General features: G+C 43.6%; 1 protein-coding gene across 3 annotated transcripts in view; it reads left to right on the forward strand.

The window, feature by feature from the left end:
• The first annotated feature begins 1,311 nt into the window (after positions 1-1,311).
• The window catches only part of AKAP12 (A-kinase anchoring protein 12), a 31,843-nt gene continuing 6,120 nt past the window's right edge, over positions 1,312-27,034 (forward strand). The window contains exons 1-3 of one of the 3 annotated variants that reach the window (XM_064169508.1): positions 1,312-1,649; positions 10,352-10,538; positions 23,051-26,817. In XM_064169508.1, coding sequence (XP_064025578.1) covers positions 1,509-1,649; positions 10,352-10,538; positions 23,051-26,817 — 4,095 coding nt within the window. In that variant the 5' untranslated portion in view covers positions 1,312-1,508. Of the gene's footprint in view, positions 1,650-10,351; positions 10,539-14,778; positions 15,104-23,050; positions 26,818-27,034 lie in introns of those variants that run through there. The other 2 variants (XM_064169510.1, XM_064169511.1) reach the window with 2 other exon arrangements.

A 27,034-nucleotide genomic window follows, 5' to 3' on the forward strand; every position in this document is an offset into this window, starting at 1 on the left:
GCTCAACGCTAGCTTCTGGAGATGAGGAAGAAATAATGAAGTATTAAGAAAACTGTTGGGCAGATAAGTGGCTTTAGGACAACGTGCTCCTGCTCTGACACACACACACACATAGGACAAAAAGCTGACCTAAAAATGAGCACGACTAAGTAGAAAGGGTAAAATGTTGATTCCATCTGTGTGATCTACAACAGCAGTTTTGTTCTGGGGAAGGACAACTCTGGTAGGTTCTTGTATTAGTTAAGGGGAGCTGCTGTGTGGGATTTTTCAGTCGTTGAGTCAATAGATCTTTTTTCGTTGTGTTTTGGTTCAGGGCAAAAAATCACCAGCGGGTGGAGATAAGGCAATTTGTAGAGTGGATTTTTAATGCCGTTAGAGAATGAACCGTTGTTCTGGTGGGTGAGGACTGGTTTAAACATCCTAAAGGAAATTTTACACGCTTCTATACTGTGCACTACGAACTCTTCAGATAATACTCGATTTAGCCATGAACCCCACTGGGGATGGATAGATTTACAGGCTTAGGGGGAAGAATAATATTTGCAGTGAGGAACAGTGAACCGATCAGTTTGCTATCCATTTGACACATAGTGGCTGGTTAAGTTTCGTGCGTGTATCCTTGATGATACTTTTGGAAAATAGTGGCTGTGTGCATGCCTGTGTGTACGTTTGTCCCGCCTTTGTGGCATGGGAAAGGAAACACTGCGTGCTCTGTGCTGGGACACAAACCACCGCGTTCTTCGCTTTGCTTACTTATGCCGCGTAAAAGGCGCGAATGGAAAGGAACCTGTCTTGTGTGCCTGGTGTGTGTGTGTGTGTGTGTGTAAGGCAGAGGGGTTTGGTTTTGTTTTTTTTTCCTCCAAAGTTGTCTGAGATGTAGAACCCTACTTTTCTGCATCAGCTGAAACCTGGACGTTCTTGCTGCTGACAGGCCCAGCATGGCTGAGATCTGCAAGCGCAGGGCGCTGAAAACCTGAGGGACCGAACCCTTGGCTCAGGAGCCGGCAGAAGCCTCAGCGGAGGGCAGCGCGGCTGGCGGGGACCGGAGCCCCCGAGTGTGCTTATGGACAGCGGCTCGTCCCGACGAAGGCGGGGAAGGGTCTGAAATGCTGAGTCAGCGCCGCGGTGCCGCTGAGCCAGGGACGGGGCCGCGCTCCCACCCCAGCGGTGCCCGGGAAGGGAGGGGAGCGGCTCCCGGCCGGCGGCGGGCAGGGCGCTGCCCTCCTTGGCCGCTCCTTATCAGCCCGATTTGATGCTGCAAGGCGTGTCCGGGGCTCTGCTCATGTGATGGAGCAAGAGGCGGGCGGGGGGACCAGGGGAGGAGGTGATTTTCCTCGCTGGCTCTCGCTCTTTCATTCCCCCCCCCTCTTCTTCCTTCTTCTTCTCTCCTCTCGCTCCCTAAAAGAGTTTGCGGAGAACCGGGCTCTTTCATTCCCGGCTGTGTTGCCTCCTTCCTCTGCCCTCCGCCAGCTCCAGCCCGCGGCTCCGCACGTCCGCGGGGCAGCGCCATGGGCGCCGGCAGCTCCGCCGAGCCGCCCGCCCCTCAGGACGGAGTTGGGACCGCCGCCGAGCCCCCCGGCACCCCTCCCGAGCCACTGCAAGCAGAAGAAGCGGCACGGGCGCCCCAGGCGCCAGCAGAGCCCGCCAAGGTAAGGCAGGGGCGGCGGGGAGCTAGTAGAGGCAAGACGGACGCTGGGCGGCGGCTCCCGCCGCACTCCAGCCAGGGTAAACTTTCCCGCCGCGGCAGTAGGCACCTGCCGCCGCGGGCGGGCACCCCACGGCCAGGAGCGGAGCCGAGGCGAAGCGGCTGCCGCTGCGGTGCTAGGACTGCGCCATGGCCAGCGCCGCAGTCATAAAACTCCCGCCGGAGGCGCTTTTGTGTGCGGCCGCGTGTCGGGGGCAGCAGGGCCGCACCCACCCGCGGCGGGGTCTGCGCCAAGAAAGCTGACTGCGGTCCTGCAGCCGGCTCGCAGCGGTACCCAGGGATCTCCGCAGCACCGCACCCTTCTCCCCGCACTCCCCCAATCCGGCTATCTATCCGCCCGTTCATCTATCGATCCATTCTCATCCCTTCTGAGGATGCAGGTGGGAGGCGCGTTGGGGCGTGGCCAGCCCGTCGGTTTTGCTGTTTCTTCAGCTGGCCGCCGGCCCCGAAGTGCCCCCTCCCCCCCTGTCCTGTACCCGCTCAGCCTCAGGCTCGCTTGGGCTGCAGCCCCGGCGCTGCTGGCAAGCGGGGCCGGGGCCGGCAGTGGCTGCGGCGTGAGCCGTAGCCGTGGCTTTCCTTCTCCGTGGTGTCATACCGCGCAGTGGGGAAAGGGGAGTGACCCGCGAACTCTCAGCCAGTGGGGAGTAAGGGAGACCTAGGTATGTGTTATTTTTAATAAAGACGTTGAAGAATTGAAAGAAATTCTTTTCGAACATGTCTGGTGTTTAAAAATAGATTATGAATGAACTCATTTTATCCCTCTGGAATAGGCGCGTTTGGGGGATTCTGTGACTGAAAGGGAGGTTATGTGCATCTACGTGTTTACATATCGTTGCTTGGCATTAGTTTGTTGAGAGAAAAAGAATTCTGCATTATATACCAAGATACTCTTCTTCAGGCTCTTCGGAGTTTGGGTCCTCAGAGCAGGGATTCTTGGAAGTTTCTGTAGCTGGTGCGTGGGTGTGCAGTGCTTGGGAACTGCTTATGACTTTGTTGCTTTGACCTTGTGGTTCAGATTTTAGCTTCCAAGTTGAATTTCCCATAGTTCCTTGTAGCCACTAGACCTCTCTGTGAGTGTTTTGACAGATTCAAAACCCACATTGAGAGTGAACTCTAACTGAGATTTATTTTATTTTTAACCAAATAAGTGTTAGAAGTTGGTATTGGTTAACAAAATAGTTTGCAATTATGTTGGCCAGTTTTAAAATGCTGAAATTTAGACATGAGTGAATTTATAGTGGGTAAGCTTTCAGCTACTGTGATTGTATGAAAGTGAAGGTAACGTGACTTTGGGGAAGCCATCTTTACTCAGTTATGGGAACCAAGACCTGAGAAAAAGAAAACACCTTTAATGCTGTTCTTAAATACAGATTGTGATTAATTCTGTGCTTTAAGTCTGCTACGCTTTCAGGAAAATGTTTTCTAATAGAATTTGACCTTGCTGTTTTAGTAGAACTGTTCTGATTTGTTCTTTTATCATTTCATTGCTGTAAGAAGTTGTGTTACTACCATTTTCCTGAAACTGCTGTTTTTGCCTTCTGTTACAAAAGAAAAATAAGTTTTAATGAACTTTAGCAATACTTTTTTTAATCTCATGTAGTCTGTTCTTATTACAGTGCAGCAATTTCATGCGCATTTCTTACACACATTTTTTGCTATTACTCCTTTCAGCTCCTTGAATTTGACAATCACCAGATACAGCAATGCCCCTGGAGAAATCTGTCAAAGAACTAATTAGTTTGTAGAAACTAAACTGGGAGCGTTTTGAAGGATGGGCTTCCCCTTTGTGCTTTCAGAATTAAAACATTTAGCACAATCCCTTCTTGTAGAAGAAAGACTTAAAAAATTTAATAGAATCTAGCTTGAGTGAGCTTTGGCAAGTCAATCACATAGAAATTGTTTAAGCATCTTGTCCAATATACATTATCAAATCTCGTAACAGTTTTGCTTTTTTGTCACTTGAAGTTCCTTGAAATATTTTGGGTTTTTTTCATTACATAGTTTTATCTTGTAGAAGATGAAAATCTCTTTGCCTTCTAGAAAGGGCCAGATTTACAGTCCTTTAGCTATTTTGTTATTCACATGTGACTCTTTAGCCTGATACCAACTTTTGAGGTGTTCTAGTTACTGGAAGAGAAAATAATGTATGTTTTAGTGTTTCTCAGTTTTACAGCTTGGAAGATGTGAAAGACCCTGTAAAGCACTTGTCTACAGTGGGTGAGATATTTAAGAGCCTTAGGTGTTGGCTTGCAAGCACTGCAGACAAACCTTTGGTGTCCTGAACTGATAAAAGCTTTGAGCTGTCTGATGGGATGGGTCTTGTGCTCCTGCCTCCTCCCTGGGACACCTGCAGTTTGCCATTTGCTGCTTCTGGCACTGGGCAAGTTTGTTGAAGGAGTAAATAAATGCTCTGGAAAGCTGTTCAGCTTCTTTGGCAATGTCATTCTCTGCTGATTTAGCAAGATGTGTTTACTTCTGGGACTGGAACAGCAGAAGCAGCAGGTGCAGGGGAGCAGGCAGGACCCTTGTGACCAGGATTGGGCAGGGAGCTGAGTGACGCTATCTTGTGAGCTCCCTCTCTGTTCACAGCAGTGACACACCTCTCCCTGGACTTCCTATTTGCATGCTGAGCATCAACGGGAGCTGGAAAAAGATTCCAGGGTGCTGCCCTCTGCAGCAGTGCCCTCCAGTGAGGTACCGGTGAGGGCAGAAGGCAGCTATGAGCCATGTGGGTGATGCAAGGAGAGCTGTGTCATCCTACCAACATCTCAGCTAAAGCAACTGCAATCGCTCCATCTCCATACCCCTCTTTTATGCTATTTACAAGGTCAACGTAGCAGCTCTAATACGAATGTCTTTTTGCAGCCCTGATGAGAAAGCAGAGCTGCATTGGGGCAGCTACCTGAAACAGCATAGGGAAATTTGAAGAGAGAATCTGGAAAAGTACTAGCATGCTAATAAGCTATCATTGCAGCAAAACTCAGATTTGGCAGAAATAATGTTTTATGGGAATTGATGGCTCTAAAATGTCACGTGCTGAGTTCCTGGCTTACGTAGATCTAAGGTCCCTTGCTCTAGAGCAGTGAGTTGTTCAAACTGTTCTTAAGGTGGTTCCTATTTCTCCATTTCTAAGTAGTAACTAGATTATGCTACCTGCCTTGTAATGAGAGCAAGCATGTGCTAGACAGTAAATATTTGGAACTGTCTCTTCTAAAGATGTTACCAGCCGAGATGTCAAACTGTCTTATTGTCTGAGTGTCTGACAAATAACAGCTGGGACAGACTTGTATCTGCTGTTTAAACAACTGTGTTCTGGTGAGGGAGCTGAGTCAGCCTGAAAATATTACATTAGCAATGGTAAAACTGAGCTTAATCAAGTACCACAGGAAACAGTGTCTCTAAGAGCTTCAGTTTGAGGCACTCGAGATGAATGAGAAGGCTGCAAGGTTCCTTTGGTTCAGTGGGGTCTGATTCCCTTTAAGTACTTCTCTTCCAAGTGGGATGTAGCTTGTGGGTAAGGTTTGGAAGACCACTCACACTTGTAGGGTGGCTGGGAAGAAAGCATAAAAAATGTTTAATTGAAAAAAATGCACAGTGGGAATTGTTGTCATGGATCCACCAAAAGTGGATCCTATAGGAGATAGGGGGGAGGTGCTGCAGGGAGTGTCACGGCGCTTTGAAAGCCAAGGCAATTAGGTTGTGTTTGGTGTGATAGAGGCTGAAGAGATGAAAAGTGTTGAGTCTCTGAAAGCCCCGGTTGGAAATGCAACCTGTGGTGGTTGTTCCTGAAAGGAGAGAAACTTATTTTGTGCTCAGTCCTTGTTCTAACTGATCCTTCACATCTGGATGAGTTGTACCTATGTGTGAATGTTGAGGTAGAGTGGTGTCTGAGGACTGCTGCACAGAAAGAGATGAAAGATTTGAAACCTGGGAAGCAGCTCACGTTGGATCAAGGTTAAGGTGTGGACCAGGGTGACAGATAAGGAGTAATGCATCTTTCACAGTTTGCAGAGATCACAGAGATTATTTGGTCAATTTTGGTTTAGCCACATAGATTTTAAGTTGTCATCTGTAAAGAGGTGTCACTGGGAAGTGAGTTGGCCAGAAGAGGGAACAAAAGGCAAGGAGCAGGCTTTTGGCATCGTTTGCAGATGGTACTAAGAAATAAAATATTGAAATAAAGTATGCTATTATGTCTCTTACATGTTCTCCACCTGGAATTTGCAGTGTCCTACAAATCTCTAATGCCTTAGCAAATGAAAGTCAAACTGCTGTGAACAAAGAGCTGGAATGACCTCAATTCAGACTTTTTTTCCTAAATGTTGATGTTTGAAGATATTTTTAATCAAGCAGTGTGTTAACAGTGGATGCCATGAGCAGATCAGCAGTCCTTCAGACTGCTGTGAGTTTCAAAATCAAACCAGGAAAAATATTAGAGACCATTATGTTAGTTTGCTCAGTTGCTCAGACAGCTGGATCTGGCTATTTTAGTAATCCAATGTAGAATCAGTGTAGCAGGATTAACAGAATGAGGCAAAATTAACTCTGGTGCATTTGGGCCTGGTGTGAGGAATCCCTGGAATGATTTGAGTCTGGTACAAGGAATGTTGGGAATGGTGGTGATTGCTGGTGGGGGGAGAAGCTGGGAGCTGCAAGACCCCCTCTAGAATAGTGCATGGATGAAGCATGTGCTAATGTACAGTGAGAGATCACAGACCTGCTGAAGCATGTACTAATGTACAGTGAGAGATCACAGACCTGCTGTTCATCCATATCTCATGTAATTCTTTGTGTTGGCTTTCTTTACTCTCTTTAAACTGTGTGTGCAATTAATGAGCTCCAACAGTCGGACTTAACACTGTGTGCAAAATGGAGAAGCTGCTGCTGTTGGTTAGTGATATGGGCAATAAGCCTTATTTAGTTCTTTAGCTGTTTGTCTGCTTTTAGCTTCCACCTTTGTGGTAAATTTGAGGGATTTTTTGAAATGTGCACAGTGTATATAGTAGTGACCCAATAAACTGTAGCATTGCTTCATTGATGGCCCTTTGTTCTGGGAATGAAGAAGCTGAAGGATCAGTGAACTGGATAACCAGTTCTGTTTGGTTTCTCCTGCATTTATGAGACCACCCATTCATAAATTAATTAATAAACAAAGGAGAGCAATGAATGTGGTTTGCAGAAACCAAATAAACCAGCCAACAGCAATGTCTCATTGCCTGCAAATAAAACACACCGAGCTGAACAAGATCTCTTATACCATTAATTTTGTCTTAAGGCTTTTCACCCATCTCTCTAAACTTTATATATGTCCAAGCTTTGCAGTTATCCTCAATGGAAATAAGAATACAGCTTACTAAATTAGATCTAATTGGGCTAAACTACAGTTTAGATCCTTTCAGAGCAATGAAGCCGTTGATGTGAGTGAAATTTGAAATCAGTTTCTTTTGAGGGCTAATGTGGTGGGACAGACTGCACTGATCCTAGTAAGGAGCTAAGCAACTTTTCTCAGAACAGAAAACTTAAAAAAAAAAACCTAACCCCTCAGCTGAACAGAAATGACACTCTTGTGTCTTTCTTCACATTAGAGCCCCCGCATTCCCTCCTCCTTTGCACACATTTTAATTTGGAAAAAAACAAAACCAACACAAACTGTTGTTGAATTAGGTTTGGTTATTCAATTATTCAAAGAAGAACACTTGATTTGGGAAAAAAAACTGTTCTACCTTTCTGTGGCCAAGAATCACATCAAACTGTCCCAAGAGGCTGGGGTAAAAAAAGGTCCCTCTTCTCTGGCAGGGCAGGGTTATACTGCAGGTCTGGTCAGATTTGAAAATACAGAGGTTTTTTACATATCTACATCTTTACTCAGTTGTGATGTTCTGCTTTCAGAACCGAATTTATATACATAGTGTGAAAAGCTGATAATTATACTGTCTAGTAGTAAAACTGCTTGTAGTCTTACAGTTAGTAACATTTTCACATTGAATTTTGCTCTTCATACTGGAGGTATCAACATTCCAGAGATCCAGAGGGTTACCTGCCAGATTCAGTGACTTGAGAATTTTGATTACAAGTCTTTGGGCTGGCATATAGTCACTGTTTTATTGAATGCATCATGACTGTAGAATACATTCAGAACTGGGGGAATATTGAGTGTTACCATGGTTAATATTTTGTTATAACTGGGGTCTCAATTTAAAAAGGAGAGAAGTTATACTACATCAAGGTACCCAGTTGCTTTGCACCCTTGTTCTTTGCATAGTCTACAGGTCTGTACTGGACACTTGAGCACATGGTAGGCTTCTTGTCTGTGGGTATACATACAGCTCTAGTTCTAAAACAGTTTGCTGGCTGAGAGAAATTTGGAAACAAAAGGCAGGAGATCTTTGAATAAAGTGAGGAGTGCTAAGAGTTAGTGCTGGTTCTGAGTGTGTCATCGTGAAATATGCATCCATGGATTTATCTTCAGATAGCCAAACGCCCCTAGAGCCAGTGAAGTTAAGGTGGTTGTTCTGCATGCAGGATTAGCAGTTGTCTTCCAAGGATGAATGAGTAACATTGATTGTTACAAAAATATTAATTGTCCTTTAACAAATAATATTGAAGAACCTCAAAGCCCCTTAAGAATTAAGTTACTATTTTCTCTCTCTGTTGCTGCTCTTTAACCGGTTACTACCATGCATTTGATGTTGTATGTAACTTCAAGAAGAGCTTCCCAGAGTTGACATGCTTTTGTTTGGCATGGCATTGGTACTCCTCCTGAGTTCCTGTGCTTTTAGATTTATGAGAAGGATGATGTGAGAAGTGGGAATGTAACCTAAATGTTGAGCCATTCCATATTTCTTCTATTTAATATCTGGTCTCAGCATGTGAAAATTCTGAAGGCAAATTATTGCATCTGTGGTACGGGCAGTAGAGCAGAAGAGAGTTCTTTTTCGTGAGGTGGATTATGTGGCTGTGAAAGGCAGCTTTGAGGAGCGCAGCAATGCCAGGTAGAAACAATTTGGCTCAATTGATGGCTTCTGAACTGAGAAACCAGGAACCCAAAGGCACACTTTGTGCCGGCAGAAGTGGGATCATGGTGCTTCTCTTGGATCCTGCCTGCTCTGTGAGAAGGGGGTTTAGTGGTAAGAGCAAAGCTCTTTGTCCTGCAATTGGTGTGTTGAGTTGAAATTCTGTTGCAGTGGGCTAATTGTTGGTAAAAATAAAAATGTATCTCCCCATTCAGACTTCTATTTTAGTGGATTTTGGAAGAGAACACTCAGTAATGTGGCATCTTTCTGAGACCACTTTGGTGCTTGAAGCTTTTGGCTGTCACACTGCACTGAAAGATGGGAGGTTATCTGTGGTTCTTCTGCTTAACAATATGGCTCCTTTGGCACTACTTTTTTTTTTTTTTTTTAAATTAGAAAAACTAGAGAAAATATTTCCCAAAGAATTGCAAAGCTTTTTCCTCACCCTGTACGAATAATCTCTGCCTGATACCCCAAAATTCTAGTTTTAATCCCCGATTAATGGAATTTCCTCATGGACTTCTTTATAAAATACATGTATTTATTCTACTTTTCACCCTGAATAATTTTGTTTCTTTTAGTTATATATATTTATGATAATAGGGTAAGCACATCAGCAGAGGAGTGATACCTCCCTGGGCAGCCCATTCCAATGCCAATCACTCTCTCTGTGAAGAACTTCCTCCTAACATCCAGCCTAGACTTCCCCCAGCACAACTTGAGACTGTGTCCCCTTGTTCTGTTGCTGGTTGCCTGGGAGAAGAGGCCAACCTCCACCTGGCTACAGCCTCCCTTCAGGTAGTTGTAGACAGCAATGAGGTCACCCCTGAGCCTCCTCTTCTCCAGGCTAAACAGCCCCAGCTCCCTCAGCCTCTCCTCATAGGATTTGTGCTCCAGGCCCCTCACCAGCTTTTTTGCCCTTCTCTGGACACCTTCCAGCACCTCAACATCTCTCTTGAATTGAGGAGCCCAGAACTGGACACAGTACTCAAGGTGTGGCCTGACCAGTGCTGAGTACAGGGGCAGAATAACCTCCCTTGTCCTACTGGCCACACTGTTCCTGATGCAGGCCAGGATGCCATTGGCTCTCTTGGCCACCTGGGCACACTGCTGGCTCATCTTCAGCTACTATCCACCAATACCCCCAGGTCCCTTTCCTCCTGGCTGCTCTCAGCCACTCTGTCCCCAGCCTGTAGCGTTGCTTGGGGTTGTTGTGGCCAAAGTGCAGAACCTTGCACTTGGCCTTGTTAAATCTCATCCCATTGGCTTCTGCCCACCCATCCAGCCTGGCCAGGTCCCTCTGCAGGGTGGAGTCACCATCCCTGGAGGTGTTCAAGAGCAGACTGGATGAGGCACTTAGTGCCATGGTCTAGTAGACTGGATAGGGCTGGGTGCTAGGTTGGACTGAATGAGCTTGGAAGTCTCTTCCAACCTGGTTGATTCCATGATTCTATGAATAATGAATACAGGATTCATGCATATATCAGAGCAATTGTGCCAGACATTTAAAAGAATGAATAATATCTTTTAATCAACTATTTTCATGTTATCCTGGAGTGGCCTAGTACTTATGGTTTTGTGTGGTGTTTTGTTTTTGTTTCCCTTCCCTATCTTCCAACGCTTGACCATGAAGGTTTTAGATGCAAGTTTACCAGTACCTGATATTAATGAAGATGATTTGAAGCATGATGCTGCACCACAGGAGGCACTGCAGCCAGAAGCTGTTGCAGCACCTCAGGAGCTGGATCGGCAACAGACGGAGGTGGCTTCACCTCTCCAAGAACCACCCAGAGAACAAGCAGAGACTCCTGGAACAAATGGTAGGTGCTAAACTGTGGACAGATCACAGAAACCTGGATGCCAAATGGTGTGAGAAATTGAAATGGGATTTAAGTAGATGCCTCCTAGTTAGCTTTTCTAGTTAGCTGCTTGGTAGCTTTCTGCTTCCAATTTCTTGACCATTCACCTGAAGGAAAAACTCTGTTTTCATGCATGTTGGGAGTTTCTGTGGCATATATCTATCTCTTCCTTCATGACACAGAAATTATTTTACACTCATTCATTACTTGCAAGAGGAACAGACTACTGATCTATTGACTCTACCTTGATTAAAGTTCTCTTTCCTACTGCTTTGAATCAGATTTACATTTTGATCACAAAACTTTTCTCATTAAAGGAATCCCTGTCTGCCTTGTCCTTGAAATTTCTTTTGTGCCTTCCTGCACAGCCAGAAATGTGCTGCTCTCTTTCCTGTGCAACCTAGCAGCCTACCTTTCCCACCCTCATCAGTCTCTTCTTGCTGCCCCCTTCCCTCTGCTCCCATCCACAGCCACGTGTTGAGAGATGCACTTCAGTGGTCCTGCTGTGCATTGACCTTTTGGCTGGTGGTGGCAAGAGGAAGGGATAGTTTTCTGTCAGAGCAGGCAACTAACGCTGGTGTGAGAGAGCAAAGGAGGGATGTGGAAAGGGTAGGATGGGACACATTCTTCATTGTCAGTCTGTAGAGCAGCTTAAGGCAAACACCATTAGTATACTTTGGGCTTTGAATTCTAGTAAAGGAAACTCTTTGCCATGTCTTCAGATTAATTGCCATAATGTTGTTATCCCAATGGAAGATTGGCATCAGTTATGCTGAGCTTGTCCTCAAAAAGCTTGGTTGTGTTTTTATTGTTTTGTTTATTTGTTGTTTTTGTTGTTTTGGAGTTTTTATGTGTGTCTTTTTTTTTTTTTGGTTGGTTGTTTAATTCATGTTGGTAGAGGCTTTTGGTGCTGTAAAATATATTTATCTTTCACTCATGATAAACAGGACTTTTCTTTAAAATTCTACTTTTAGATGTGTAGGGATGGGGGAGAGGATATTGGTTAAACAGAGTAATGAAGGAAGTAGCATCAGAAGCTTTCATGTTGGTATTCAGCTTCTGGACCAGGTAACAGAGAAGGCCTTTAAAAGGACATGAATTTCAAGTTAATAGTCAGAGATTATAATTCTTGTTGAACAATTATGGAGTTTTCATTTATGCTAGAAAAATATTCTTGCGTAAAGCTATAGGCCACTTGCTTCTTCCATACATTTCTGAACACAAGGGAGTAATTCTTCAGTTGTGCATAAATTGTGTTCTTAGGATGTGTAATGAAGAAGAGGTGAGAAGCTCCCTTTGAATGCAGATAGTCACACGTGACCAAATGCATCATGTACAGTGGCTGTAGGTAGCATTAGGAGTTTGTACTCGAGTAGATTGCCTGCAAAGTCTTCTCTTTCCTTGATAATCAGCTTTTATGCGTGATGTTGCTATTATAGTTAGGATTTGTTTTACTATTGTCAATGGAACCAAGACTACATGGTAGCATAATTTATGTGCAATGGAAAAAATATTAACTCTCAAAGTAAGAAAAAAAAAGTCCTTTATGGAGGCTATGGCAGCATGTATTTTATGGTAACAATAGCTGAAAATGACATCATCCATAGGGCCAAACAATACCCATCTGGTCAAGTACTGAGGTAGTTCTTAGAAACAGTACTCAAGGCATTCATAACTCTTTATATCCACCCCTGTGGGCTTCAGAGTCCATAGGTCTGTAGGTAGATGAATAAAAGTGGGGAAGAGGTATCTTTTACTTGGATTGCAGGCCAGCAGGAGAGCACCTTAAATGCTTCATTAAGAAGTTCCAACCAGTAAGTCACTTTCAGCAGGGGCCCAACCTAAATGTCTTTAGATAATGCACTTAGCATGGACAACAAACAAGAGGTGCTAGAGGCATGTGCAGGTTTGCACAGCTACAAATAATTGGCATCACTGAGAGGAAAGAGAGTTACAAGCTCTTTAAAGGCCTGTCTGGAAGTGTTCCTATGTGATCTGCACTAGGTGAGCCTGCTGGCAGACGGGTTGGACTTGATCTTCACAGGTCTCTTCCATTCTCTGTGATCTGGAGAACTACAGGATGGTCAGCCTCGCCTCTGTATCTGGCAAGACCATGGAGCAGATCTTCCTCAAAACTCTGCTAAGGCACGTGAAAAACCAGGAGGTGATTGGTGGCAGCCAACAAGATGTCACCAAGGGCATATTGTTCCTGATAAATTTGGTGGCCTTCTGTTCCGGTTTTTATGATGGGGTGACAGTGTTGATGGAAAAGGAAGGTACAACTGATGTCTTCTACCTGGACTTATGCAAAGTATTTGACACTGTGCCCTGCAACATACTGGCCTCTAAATTGGCAAGACTTAGATTTCATGGGTGGACCACTCAGTGGATAAGGAATTGGATTGATGATCACACTCAGAGTGGTGGTAAATGGCTTTATGTCTAAGTGAAGGTAAGCAACAAGTGGTATTCCTCAGAAGTTGGTAATGGAAGTGGTGCTGGTCTACATCTTTATCAGCAGCATGGACAGTGGGATTGAGTGAACTCTTGGGAAGTCTGCCAGCAGCACCAAACTGTCATGCACTGGACATGCAGGAAGGAACAAATGTCATCCAGAGGGACCTTGCAATGTGGGCCTATGCCAACTTCATGAAGTGCAACAGGGTTGCAAGGTCCTGCATCTGGGTTGGGGCATCCCAAGTACAAATACAGGCTGGGCAGGGAATGGATGGAGAGCACTCCAGAGAAGGATTTGGGGGTGCTGGTTGATGAGAAGTTTAACACAAGTTAGCAATTGCCTCCTTTGACCTGCTGGCCAAGATACGGTTGGCTTTCTGGGCTGCATCAAAAGAATTGTGGCCAGCACACTGAGGAAGGTGATTCGCTCTTTCATGAGACCCTACATAGAGTACTGTGTCAGCTCTGGAGCCCCCAACACAAGAAGACAACTTTTAACATGGAACTGTTAAGCAGGTTCAGAGGAGGGCCACAAAGATGATCAGAGTGCTGGAGTAACTCTCTTATGAAGAAACGCTGGCAGCTGGGGTTGTTAAGCCTGAAAAAGAGAAGGCTCCGGGGAGACCTTACAGTAGCCACCTGGTATCTGAAGGGGGCCTATTGCATAACTGAAGATGGCCTTTTTACAAAGGCATGTAGTGATAGGACAAGGGGTAACGGCTTCAAGCTGGAAGAAGCTAAATTTAGATTAAACATTAGTAGGAAATTGTCCCCTATGAGGGTGGTGAGGAACTGGAACAGGTTGCCCAGAGAAATTGTGATGTTTCCAACCCTGGAAGCGTTCAGAGCCTTGAGCAACCTGGTCTGGCAGGAGGTGTCCCTACACCCGTCAGGGGGGTTGGAACTCAGTGATCTTTAAGGTCCATTCCAACCTGAACCATTCTATGATTCTATTTAATGCTCCATGCAAGAAAAACTCAGTTACATACTTCTTCAGGTTCCCCACTCATTTGTTATTTCATCTCGTTTGCAAAGTCTATAAAATCAGAACTAAAGCATCCTGATACTTGAGCACTGAGGCAGCACAGGTAATTGCCTGCAGTAGAGAAATGTTTAGGATTATAGGATTTTTGTGTTGGTTTGTTGTCATTATTTGAATCTCACATTGATAAGACCTCTTGAGAAGTGGTCTAGACTCATCCAAGTTGCCACTAAAGGATGAAATTAACTGAGACATTTGTGCTGGCAACCTGAGCCACAGATCAAGGCTGTGGATGGCTGCCCCAGTCTCTGCGTATCATCAGCACTTTGGAGATCTCCAACATAACCTATAGAAATATTGTTACTGTAGGAGGAGGTCACCTGGGTCAGATACTGAGCCTTACCTTTTATTTTACCATTGCTTCCCTTTACTACTGGCGGTAAGAACTGCTGCACTGCAAGTATCCAGGGTGATACCTTTCTGAAACCCTTGGCAGTAGAATTTAAGACATATAAAGCAATTAAGTTGTAGAGAATTTCAATGAAAAAATGCAAACGAATGACAAAGGCACACGGCACACACCCTTAAATGACTGCTAATAGGCAAAGGAGAAAATCTTTCGTGAAGAAACAGAAGCGGTTAATGTGGTTTTTGTTTGAGAGCTGAGCAATTAGGGGCCTTAACTGGCATCGCCTGGTGTTTGGTGTGGCTACTCTGTGGCAAAGCGCCGCCAGGAGGGATCGCAGCAGCGGGAAGAGGTCTGTGGTGCCGCAGGCGGCTGCGGCTGGCAGCGGGGCTGGGGCTGGCGCCTCCTCGCGTCGCAGCGGGAGAGCAGCGCTCGCCGGGGCAGCGCCGGAGCGGGCGCTTGGGACCTTAACGATCGCAACCGCCGGCAGCGGCGCGGTACGAGGGCGCAGCGCAGACCCTCAGCAGCCGGCAGGCGTGGGGCGGTGCTTCGGTCGAGCTTCGGCGTCCCTCGCCGCAGTGGAGGAGGAGCCTCAGGCCGCCGTGAGGAGGAGGAGGAAGGGTCGGGCGATCTGGAGAAGGCTGAGGAGCGTGGCGATGACGGGGAAGGCGCTGCGGGCGGGTAGGTGCGCTCGCTGCCGAGGAGCGGCCGTTGACGCGCTGCAGCAGCGCCGGGGAGTGCTGCTTGTCGGAGGGAGGCCTGCTTCGGTTCGCGAAAGCCTTTTTGTACCCGCTCGCGATTTCCAGACAGTGCAACAGGAGTTGAAAGGTCCGACCGAAAGCTTTTTGTCACCGGGATAAGCGTTTGCAAAGTTCTGAAGTCGTAAGCCGCCCGTTCCCTCTGCCGGGCGTTCGCTGTGGCGCTTGCAGCGCAAGGAGCTTGCAGACGCCGAGATGCAGACTGGCTCTTCTCTTCGGTACCGGAGCATGACCTAGTGTCTGAAAGTGAGGAGCAGAAAGCAGACATAGAGACCGCATCGAAGCTGCTGCTTTTCGTTAATCAAGCATCAGTTTCTTCTAGGTTGTTGGATTATGCCTTTAGTAACCTAGGATTTTTTTTCCTTTGTGCTAATAATTATTCGCTTGCTTAGATGTTATTTGCTAGAGCTAGTGAATGAATTCAACAAGTAGTGGGGGGGTATCAATGCAAAATGCTTTAGCTTTGCAATGCATATTGACAGCAAGGCCCCTCTTCATTTGAAGCTGACCCTGGGGAGGACGGTACGTGATTTGAATCATATAGCAGGGAAGGAGATATCCTCCCACTGTTTACAACAGGGTTTTCATTAAACTCGATGTTTAATGAGCTTATCACATGCTGAGTCTTTCTCCTTAAGGGTTCTCTATTTTTTTACATTTCCTTTTATTGTTACTAATTAAAGGTTAAACTGTTTTTCAAAAGCATTGTCTTTGTAGGGTTGCACAGATTGATCATTTTGGGATTTACTTATTTAATAAATCTCGTAGAAACTTGGATTTTCACTGCAGCACAGCTGCCCTTCTAGACCTGTATCTAGCTTGTACAAATTACCCTTTCTCTGAAGAGACAGAGTATCTCACCTTATTGGTGTGCTGGAGTAGTTCAAGCTACTGTGTGTCTGATTCATGCAGATGCAGCTACGTCTCCCTTAGGAGTGAGTTTGTCTATCTATCATTTTTATGTTACCCTTTATGCAGTCATTTTGATAAAGAAAATTTTCAATCACTTTTTCATTGTGCATTTTTGGGGTCCTCAAAAATGTCCCAGTGTTTACTGACTTCTGTTGCTTATCCCATCCGAGTTCCTAGTGGAGTAGAATTGTGCTTAATTTTTTTCTTTATTTTTTCTCAGATGCATGAGTGCTGGAGGGGCATCTGTCTTATGCTTGGTGAATACATTTTACTTTAAAAAGTGGAATAAAGTCCCTGAACTTGAGCCATGGACAGCATGCTAACCATGACATTTTGTGAATGTTTGTAGCATGCTGCTTTGGTTCCCAAGCAGAACAGCTGGACAGGTTTGAGAGCAGTTTATTATTACGACTTCGTTTAAGGAAGAGCCTTTGTGTGTCCAAGTGACGGCTAATCACTCCTCCAGTTTAAAAACGAGCAAACAAAACCATTTTGGAACTTCATTGTTCCTTGAATTTTTGGTGCTGTTTTTCGAAACGCTGGAGAAATGCCCTAAATTCTGGGAGGAAGGCATGAATGAAATATGTAATGTCCTATGCTGGAATGTGAACAGTTGGTCTCTAGGTTGGAGCAGACAAGTATAGCTAAAGCAGAATCTCCCGCAAATAAAGGTTTGTGCGGAACGTTACAGCACCACAGCAGAAATGTCTGTGCGTTAAGTTACTCTCATATGAGGTTACGTGTGATGTTCATTTCTGGGAGTGTTGATTTTGCTTTCTTAAGGAGTTCTAGGCCAGTAAAAATTACAGCTATTTTGCAACTTCTTCCTTTTTTCCATGTTTGAAAATGGATGCAAAAGTTAGGTGAGATTTTAAAACTTAGCTCTTAATTGCCACCCAAGGTACAGATAAGTGAAGACTGAACTGAATGGTATTTGTTTCTAAAGCTTTTGAGAAAGCACACGAATCGCATGTGTGCACTGCAAAATGTATGCAAAATCTGTAATTCTGTAAATCCCCCCTCATTATCCAGTTACTCTGAAAGAACTCCCTGCCCACAATTAATGTGCCAAGACAGTCCTTAGAAAGAGCTGAGTAGAATCGGGAAGGAAGTAGTGTATGCTTTCCGTGGGAGAGCTATTTACACATTGAAGTGGAAACAAATACCATGAATAGCAGGGAAAGGAAAGAGGAATATGTGAAATATATCATCAAGAAGCAGCCATGTACTTCAAAGAATATACTTTTTATATATATATATATATATATATATATACACTTTTTTAAAAAGAAAGGTTAGAGGCTTAACACCTGGACATATTTGTATGTTATTTTGTTACTACAGAGAGGGTGGTGTGCTTGATTTATTAAATCCAGTCTCCTGAAACTTGTGGCTTAAAGAATCAGAAATTGTGGTATAACATCCAATTCTTATACTCTGCAGTGAAAACCTAAAAGCACAGCTTGCCCTTTTTAGTTGCTAAAGCACTCATTTTCACTGATAATTCCAAAATCTTTATACTGAATAAATCTGTTCCAGGTAGATTTTCTTGTTTCATAGCTACTGTAGTTTCAAACTGTGTTTTGATTTTTAATTACTGTTTCTCCATCTTTACCAGTTCATAGCAAATCTAGATACAATGGAGGCAAACGATGTAACATTGTCTTACAGTTAGCCTTAAAGCTTTGATATTCAGTTATCCTCCTCCAAACCTACTGAGAGTATTGTATATGCAACAGAAAGCACAATTTGGCCCTAAATACTTAAAACATTTAGTAAATGAAACCAGCACAAAGTCCTCAGGAGCCTTTCAGGATCCAGTGGAGTTTGGGAGGCACACACTGGGTGTGTAGGACATCCATCTGAGAGATTGAGAATGTAGGGAATTCATGGAAAAAATCCAGCACTGTGCTGCAAATCCTTAGAGGGGGGAAGTCAACCAGCTCCAGATGTTGACATGGTTGTCTTTAAGCGCATGAAGTGCTGGGGATTTAACTCTTGCAGTTGGACGTTGTTGGTTTTTTTTTTTTTTTTCCATTTGTTTGAGCTTTTTTGGTTGTTTGTTTATTGTTGGTTGGTTTTTGGTTTATTTTGTTAGCTTGTTGGGTTTGGATGGAGGGTTTCTGTTTGTGTTTTGTTGTATTTATTTGTTGTTGGGTGGTTGTTGTTTAGCTTTTTCTTTGTTTAACTAGCTATAACAACTACAAGTACGAAACGCTTTTTCACTTCTAGAGGCAGATGAGATGGTGGGAGCAGTTAAATTGCGCTGCTAACAGCCCAATAAAAGTGCTGTTCATTGATATCATACTGACAATACTAATTTCCCAGTAGCTGATCAGTATAAAACTGAAATAAATTCTTGTCATGCACTACACCACCTATGAAATTCTTAAGCACATTTGATTCTGGAAGACCGTCAGTCTTCTGTGTTTCATTCAGAATAAAACAGTTGCATTATTAAAATGCAGGCAGCACCTTGATTCAACTTAAAATATGTGAAAGCTTAATTGAGCTTGAAATAGAATTTCAGAATTAGTTCCTAGCCATAGTGATTTAAATAGTGAAGTGGATCATTTTTGTGTTGCCAGTTTTGATTTTTATCACTGCCCCTGGATATTTTTTTTCTCTTATTGTGTTCCCTGACTATCAAGTAGCTGGAGAAGTAGTCCTGCACAGGACAGCCCTAAAGAAATTATATTCATTGCAGTGGGTTTTAATTTTTTTTCTTTTTTCCTAATAGGTATTTCTATGAGGTTTTCCTGTGTTTCTTAAAACAAACTTGCAAATTAAGTGAATTAATTCAGGAAGTACTAGTTGTCTTGCCATATAATACCTGTGGTAGTGACACACTATGGTACTCTCAACAGTAATACCATGTGTAAACAACTCCCAAACCCTTTCAAGTGGAGTTACTCATGGTTGCTTTGCATTCAGAAGTTCACTAACAATGTCTGAGTGCCAAGAATGTTGTTAATAAAACTGTAATTAAATAATCTGACTGCTAAATTTAAAGTTCAGTATGTGCAACTGCCTTCTCAGATCTTCTGTGTCTAGATGATCCTGCTCTGGCACTATCACATTCTGTGACTGGATATAAAAATGTTTTATCATAGAATCATAGAATCAACCAGGTTGGAAGAGACCTCCAAGATCATCTAGTCCAACTTATCACCCAGCCCTATCCAATCAACTAGACCATGGCACTAAGTGCCTCATCCAGTCTTTTCTTGAAGACCCCCAGGGACGGTGCCTCCACCACCTCCCTGGGCAGCCCATTCCAATGGGAAATCACTCTCTCTGTGAAGAACTTTTATGGGGTATATCAAAGCTGTGAAACTACAATTTTGGTATATATTGCATTGCAGGCTTGTGACACAACAGTGGCAGCCTCTTGGCAGCCGTCAACACACAGGCAAATTTCCAGAATGGCATCTTTTTCCTCAAATGCAGAGGAAGGGCATCAGAAATTCAGCTTGAAAGAGTCTTCCAGGGATTTAAGTGTGAATTAGATAAAGGAGAGACTGGGAAAAACCAACAGCAGGTCACTTATCAGCTGACATCAGAGCTCTGTGTTACCCTGAGAACAAAATACCTTCTTGACAGTTTATTTTTTTTTAGTTGTGGAGTTGAAGGGTAATGCTTGGATAAAATCTTTAAGTATGCTCACCATGCTTTATGATGGAGTGATGGATGTGTGATATGTGTATCGTAGTTGCAGCTTTTCCCATTGCTGTTAAAAGCACATATTCAGTCAGTGTGTTTTTCTTCATTTTTCCTTGTGCAATTTATTCAGTGAAGTATTGCAAGGTAACAGTTTGCTGTACCCAGAAGGAAGACCTAATTACTGTCAGCCTGATTTAACAGTCCTGAAGCTGTTCTAACACTGTTTCATCACTGTGCCTCTAAACTCTCTGTGCTATTTTCATGATATTTTTTGCTATACTAATCTATACCTCTACCTGCAGATTTTCTAATAGTTATTCAGCTCTGTCCATCTGTGAAGCATTTTACAGAGACAGAGTCTTTATAAAATGCTGTGTTTGTAACACCATAAGATAAAACAATCAAAAATTAAATGCATGTCATGGCTGTGAAGAGATGCCTTCATACATCAGTCTTACATCTTATGTCTCACTATGTACCATGGCTGTGAAGAGATGCCTTTATACACCAGTCTTACATCTTATGTCTCACTGCATATCATGGCTGTGAAGAGATACCTTCATACACCAGTCTTACATCTTATGTCTCACTTTGGAAATAGAATACTTCATTCATTTATAGACTGTGTCCTTCCCCTCTTACAGTGCTCCTGCATACCTGTAAAACCTTGAAACGCCTCTTAAACCATAAATTTGTGTTCCTAGAATAAAGAAAGAAATGCACCCAGAATTGCAACTATAAACTTTTTATAATTTTGGGGAAACCTCAAGATTTGTTGATTCTGTGATTTACAGTGGTAGGTGTGTTTGCAAGAGGAAAGGGGAATCTTTGGAAAGCTGACTCCCATTTGCCTGCAATGAGTCATGAGTGCTTTTTGACCTTTTCTCTGTACCTGTTGATTTCTTGCTTCTGGTTGTCCCCACTTAGACCCAGCATTCCCCACTCACTGCTGCTCAGACCTATTTTTTTGTTCTGCCTTTATCTAAGTTCTGTTAGATGGAGATAAGAGATTTCATATGTTAGGTGCATTGTACTCAATGGCATAGATGCAGAACTGAGGAAGGACAGAAGGGATACGCTGTAGAGCTTGTTTCCAGCAGAGCCTGGTTCATGAACAAGTATTTATTTAACATTAAATGATAAGTGTTTAATTTCAGATGTGATTCAATGAGAAAAATTACTTTTAGCATAGACAAAACAAGGAATGTACTAAGTTATCTGCATCAAATAATTACAAAACATGTGATATGTACCCTCATATTTGAAGAAATGCCTCTTAACTTTATAAATTCCCACTGCACCATGGTAAACTTCCTGCAAAATTACATCATTTGATGGAAATGACAAGGAATTTACTTCTGGACTTAAGAATATATGAAAAGAGCTACAGAAGTGATTTCTTGGCTTTATCTGCAGCATGTAGACTCATAGTGCAACTACATCATGTTTGATTCTTAAGAGTGAAAAAAAAAATTCCTTTTATTGTTTTTTATTAAAAGTGTTAGATAAAGAGAAAACCAAAAAGCTTTGCTTATGCACAGTCAGTAGGCTGCTGATAGTGACTATAAACTTAACACAGGTATTGGAAGCCAGTGTACTTGTAGATTTAGTTATGTCACAGCCATACCTAGACTGCTTATGAAGGTGCAGTTCTTCCCAAAGGGAACATAGACAAGCAGAGTGAAGGAAGCATCCAGGCTGGAAGGAAATGTCTGGTGGTCCAGCCACTGCATAGAGCAGGGCTAACTGCAGAGTTGAATCAAGCTTAATAAAGCTGGATCAGATGAAAGCAAAATCACTGTGGAGAATTCAGGTACTTTTGAAAAGTGGTCTCCTGCCTGCCTTTGGGCATGGAAGTAGCACATGTACAGTGTTAAAAAAAGGGGCCATGCCTTCCCCCAGGGTATTGCTGTTTAACATCAATTATTGTTTTTATTATGCTGTCACCTTAGCATTTCAGCAAGTTTGGTTAGAGAGAAGTGGCCTTGCACTTTCACCTGTTGCACAAAATCCAGAGCCAAGAGCAACGTTCAGCTGAAATCCTGGCAGCATCCAAGACCAAGAGTCTTTTGTTATTTTGAACGTGCTATGGATTTTATCTTCACGTGGTGTCCTGTTTGTTATTGTGCCTGTTCCTTACGTAGTTATTACTGTTCTTAAAGTTCTTATTATAGGCAATAGTGGGTTTACCTGCTCATTTCTCATCTTTCAGTGGCAGAACTTACAGGCTTGGTGTCCTTACTCCTTTCTGTCTTTTCCCCCCAAAGTTTCTTACTTGGACAGGGAGAGCTTATGACTTGATGCTCAAAGCTGGCTTTTTAAGCCCCCTGAAATGCAGTAGTTAATTTCTATACTAGTCTGTGACAGGCCAGAGGGAGAAATAATACTCAAATTGTCGCAGCAAGACTGAAAGGGTGCTTGCCAGTGTTCTGAAGGACAGACACAAATGTTGCTTGAGAGAGGAATGATGCAAGCAAAGACTTGGTGAGTAGTGGGTGTTAAGAGTTTACCTGCCTACATGGTAGCAACCTCATTAATTTTAAGCCATGTGGAACTGCTGCGAATGAGGCTTCTGTTGGTCCCACAGAGGTGACATGATGTACAGGACAATTCCGAGACTCGTGAGTGTTAAACCAAGTATGTAGTAAAGTAACTATTTTAAGGAGTTAAAGTTTTCAGGACACCAGGAAATTTCCAATGAGCATTTTCATGTTTACTGTTCTCTTAGGACAATGAGCAATTTTTACTTGTCATTGCTGTAGGTCAGCACAGTTTTGGGTTAATTGTTTTTCTGTTTCTGGGTTGTTGTTGTGGTTTGTTTTGTTTGTTTGTTGTTGTTTTTTATTAATTATTATTTGTTTGGCAGGGGGGTAGTTGGCTTTTTCTTTCTTATCCTGGAATAATTACATACATTATTCTGTATATTCTTTGACTAATAATAGAAGAGAAATAATTTTTTTCTCACATAATTGCCTTGCAGTAAAAACAAGGTAACAAAACCAAAAACAATCCAAAGCCAAACAATCAAAAATCAAAACACAAAACCTCTAAATCCAACACAAAGAAGAAAAGATTCATGCAATGACATGAGAAAGGAAATTAATTCCAGTAATAGTAAAAAAAAAAATCTAACCCTTAAGAGAAATAACATTAGCACATGGAAGACGATTAATAGAGCAAGAATGTGTAGGAGGGTTTGATAAGAATGAAGAAAGCTTATATGCATTTATGTAGAGTTACAACATTAAATTCAGAAGGGAAGTAACTGGTGTTTTTCTTGCTGCTATTTAAACAGTTGGAGAAACAGAACCTTCCAGTGCAACTGTGAAGGAAGGCACCGAAATAATGGAGACAAGTCCTTGTGGTTCGAGCACCGAGGATGGTGTGGGTGCTGAGAAAGAGGATGCTCATACAGTGACAGAGTTGTCCTCTGTGGAAGACGATGCAGAAGACCATGCATCTGAGGCCCAGTCTTATGATCTGGGTTTCAAGAAGGTTTTTAAATTTGTTGGGTTCAGATTCACAGTGAAGAAGGAAAAGACAGGAAAATCGGAACCAGTTCAACTACTTACTGTGAAAAAGGAAGCCCGAGTCTCTGAAGGAACTGATGATCAAAAGGAAGTCGTCTTAGAAGAAAGAGCAGTGCCTGAGGATGCCCCCTCTACGGGAGACACCACCAAAGGCACATCACCAAATGAAACAGCAGAAACTGCCTCTCCTAGAACACCAGAAGCAAATGAGATTTCTTCTCAGCCAGCTGCCTTAGCCACTGATACTGCATCACCATTCAGAAAGTTTTTTACTCAGGGATGGCCTGGACTTAGAAAAAAGAAGAGTTTCCGGAAGCCCAAAGAAGACGAATTACAGGCTCCTATAAAAGAAGAGGAGCAAGAAAAAGAGGGAGCAACACTAACAACTGGCACCGGTGACAGGCAGGAGAAACCTGACTTTGAGAAGCAAGATGAAGAGAGGAATGTGACAGCAGTAACTAGTGAAGCACACGAGATGGAGCAAACTGAAGGGGAAAGGCAGGAGTCAGAAAAGACACTGACAGCTATAGGAGTGGAAGCAAGTGAGAAGGATGAGCTAGTCAAGCATGACCAGCAAGGACAAAAAGAGGCTGTGGCAGCAACAGAGGAGAAGAGATCTGAAGATGGTGAAGAAAGGAGAGTGGTGGAAGTCTCTGGTCATCTTGACAGAAAGGAAGAAGGAGAGAGAAAGGGTGAAGAGGCAGAAAACCCACAGGAACCAAGGTCAGTAGTACCTGACCTTGTCACAGACAGTGTGAATGGAGAATTGAAAAGATGCTCAGAAGCCCTGCCAGTGGGAGAAGATAAATGGGAGTCAACAGAGAAGTATGAAATAGATGACAAAACAGAAATACCCTCTGGAGAGAAACTTGCAGCAGGATTTTTAGCAACTGAAATTTCTACTGAACAGCTAAAAAGACCTGAAGGAAAAGAAGGAAGTACATCTGATGTAAAGGAGGAGAAAGCTGAACTGACAGTGTCACTCCCAGCAGAAGACATTAGTCAAGGAGAAGCTCTGGAGAGAAGCCCAGAGGAGGAAGCAAGCCAAGAACATGGGGCAAAGCTGACTGTGGGTGCTCCTGAATTGAAGTCCTTTTGCCCTCTTGAAGGTTCTGTTGATACAGAGTTTGATCAACAGTTGATGCAACCCACTGATGAAGGACTACAGGGCAAGACTGACACAGTTATGACTGATACTAGCAGACCAGATGAAGTAAGATCAGAAAGGACTCCTGAAGAGGCAGCTGGAGAAAGGCCTCCAGAAAGTATCACAAATGAAGCTGAACTGCTTTCTTCTCAAGAGAAGACTAAACTACAAGGCAGCCCTTTAAGGAAAATTTTTACAGGTACTGGTTTAAAAAAACTGTCTGGAAAGAAGCATAAAAGCAAAAGAGAGGAGTCCAAGTTAGAGGAACAGGGTGAACCAATTCAGCACTTAGCAGATTCACCAGATAGCCTCGAGGAACAAAAGGGAGAAAGTTCTGCTTCTTCTCCTGAGGAGATGAATGAAATCCCTGCTTTGGAAAAAGCTGCAGATGGAATGCAGGTCTCTGAAAATGAAGATGCTGCAATTTCAGATGTGGAGCGAAAAAGAGAAAGCGTTACACCCTGGGCATCATTTAAAAAGATGGTGACGCCCAAGAAACGTGCCAGAAGGCCTTCTGAAAGTGATAAAGAAGAAGAAATTGACAAGACACAGAGCTCTGCAGTGTCTGCAACCTATAGTGCTACTGACGAAAATCGTGGAGAAGTAAAAGACAATGCAGTGGACCAGAAAGCAGAGAAAGCCACAGAGGAGCCCAAGAGAAAGGTTGACACCTCTGTGTCCTGGGAAGCGTTTATATGCGTCGGTTCTTCCAAGAAACGAGCTAGAAAATCATCATCCTCTGATGAAGAAACTGAGTCTAAGCTTGGTCACAAAAGCCAGCAGATGGAAGATTCTGGGCAGAGCAAAGAAAGGGCAGCAGATGCAGTTCTTACTAGCTCTCAGGAGAGCGATCAAGGACAAGGGAGTTCTTCACCAGAACCAGCTGGAAGCCCATCTGAAGGTGAAGGTATTTCAACTTGGGAGTCATTTAAACGGTTAGTCACTCCGAGAAGGAGATCCAGAAGCAAAATGGAAGTGAGAACTGAAGACTCGGTTGTGGGATCTAGCCTGGAGCATTCAACATCAGATGGTGAGCATGGAAAAGATGAGTCATGGGTTCCATTTCGAAAACTGATTCCTGGGCGCAGGAAGAAGAATTCAGATGGAAAAGCAGAACCAACTCTTAAACAAGCAAGAGAAGATGTGGCAGAAGCAACTGAAGAAGATTCAGATATTCCAGCTGTTGTCCCTTTATCTGAATACGAAGCAGCAGAGCAGGAGAAAATAGAAGCCCAACAAGCAAAAGATGCTGAAGCAACAAGAGAACAAACTTCAGAGGAGGAGAAAGGCCAGAAATCAGGGCAGACCCTGGGAACTGAGCAAGCACCTGAAGGGCTGGTCCATGCAGTTGCTGTTAGCATTGTGGAAGGGGAAAGGGCAGTTACTAGCATGGAAGAAAGATCACCATCTTGGATATCTGCTGCTCTGACAGAGTGCATTGAGCAGACAAAGGAAGAGAAAGAAAGTGAGAGAAAACCTGAATTGGATGTTCCTGTGGAAGAAGCAGTGGTAGCTGCCAAGGCAGTGCCAGACCCAAGAAAGGATGTAAGTGATGACTCCACAGCAAGTGAGCCAGAGCCAACCTTGGAAGCAGTGACAGCTCTGGAGGAGACGGGAGAAGCTTCCTGCGCTGAAGAAACAATGGAAGCATCCCTTGCTGAGGAGACAACTGAGATGGTCTCTGCTGTTTCACAGTTGTTAGAAACCCCAGCTACTACGGAGGAAGTTACGCCTGTACAAGAAGCAGAGGCTGCTGAACAAAACTTGCAAGAATTGGACAAACAGACACAGAAAGTTCTTTATGAAGTTGCTGAAAGAGTCAAGTCAGCAGACACAGCACAGCTGGTTGGTGAAAGAACTGTGACAGCAAGTCAGATTACAGCAGTACAAGGAATTGAGTCAGAGGTGAAAGATGATGCTACAAACAGGAATTTTGCAAGCCAGGAACCTATTTTGCTTGGACAGTGCTTGGAAAATGGAGAGAACAAGGAGGACAGCCTCCAGCCCAAGAGAAGTGGAGAGAGCACTCCAAGCCAAAACAGAGTTGAAGAGAGTGTTCAACACCAAGGTTCTGAGAGAAGTGAAATGTCTGCTATAGTGCAAGACAGCAGCAAAGGACACAGAAATACAGATGTATGGAGAGATGAGAGCCAGCAGCAGCCATGTGAAAAAGTAGCTGCAGGAGACCGTGAAGCAGTATCTGAAGTGCAGGAGTCAGCAGAGGAACTTTCATCACATAACAGGACATTCCAGAGCATCCAAGTAGTCACTGCCAAGGAAGAGCTCTTTGCACAGCAGGAACCTTCAGAAGAAGAGAAACTGCCCATAATGGAGTTGACAGTAGGCAAGGGAAGAGGTGAATGTATTCCAGAAGTACAGGCTGCAGTAAGTACTACATGTAACACAAAGGTTGGTTTATTGAAGACTGTAGCTGCAACTGTTGTATCTTGTGCCTAACTTAGAGCCAGGCTGTGGCAGTATTGCTGTCAAGGACTTTCCTTTTGCAGCCTGAGGCAACCAAGTTATCCATGAGACAACAATGTGCCCTGGTGGTCCAGAAGGCCTATAGTATGCTTGAGTGCATTAAGAAGAGTATGTTCAG

Source organism: Pogoniulus pusillus, chromosome 31, assembly GCF_015220805.1.
Source record: "Pogoniulus pusillus isolate bPogPus1 chromosome 31, bPogPus1.pri, whole genome shotgun sequence".
In the NCBI taxonomy this organism is placed as follows: Eukaryota; Metazoa; Chordata; class Aves; order Piciformes; family Lybiidae; genus Pogoniulus; species Pogoniulus pusillus.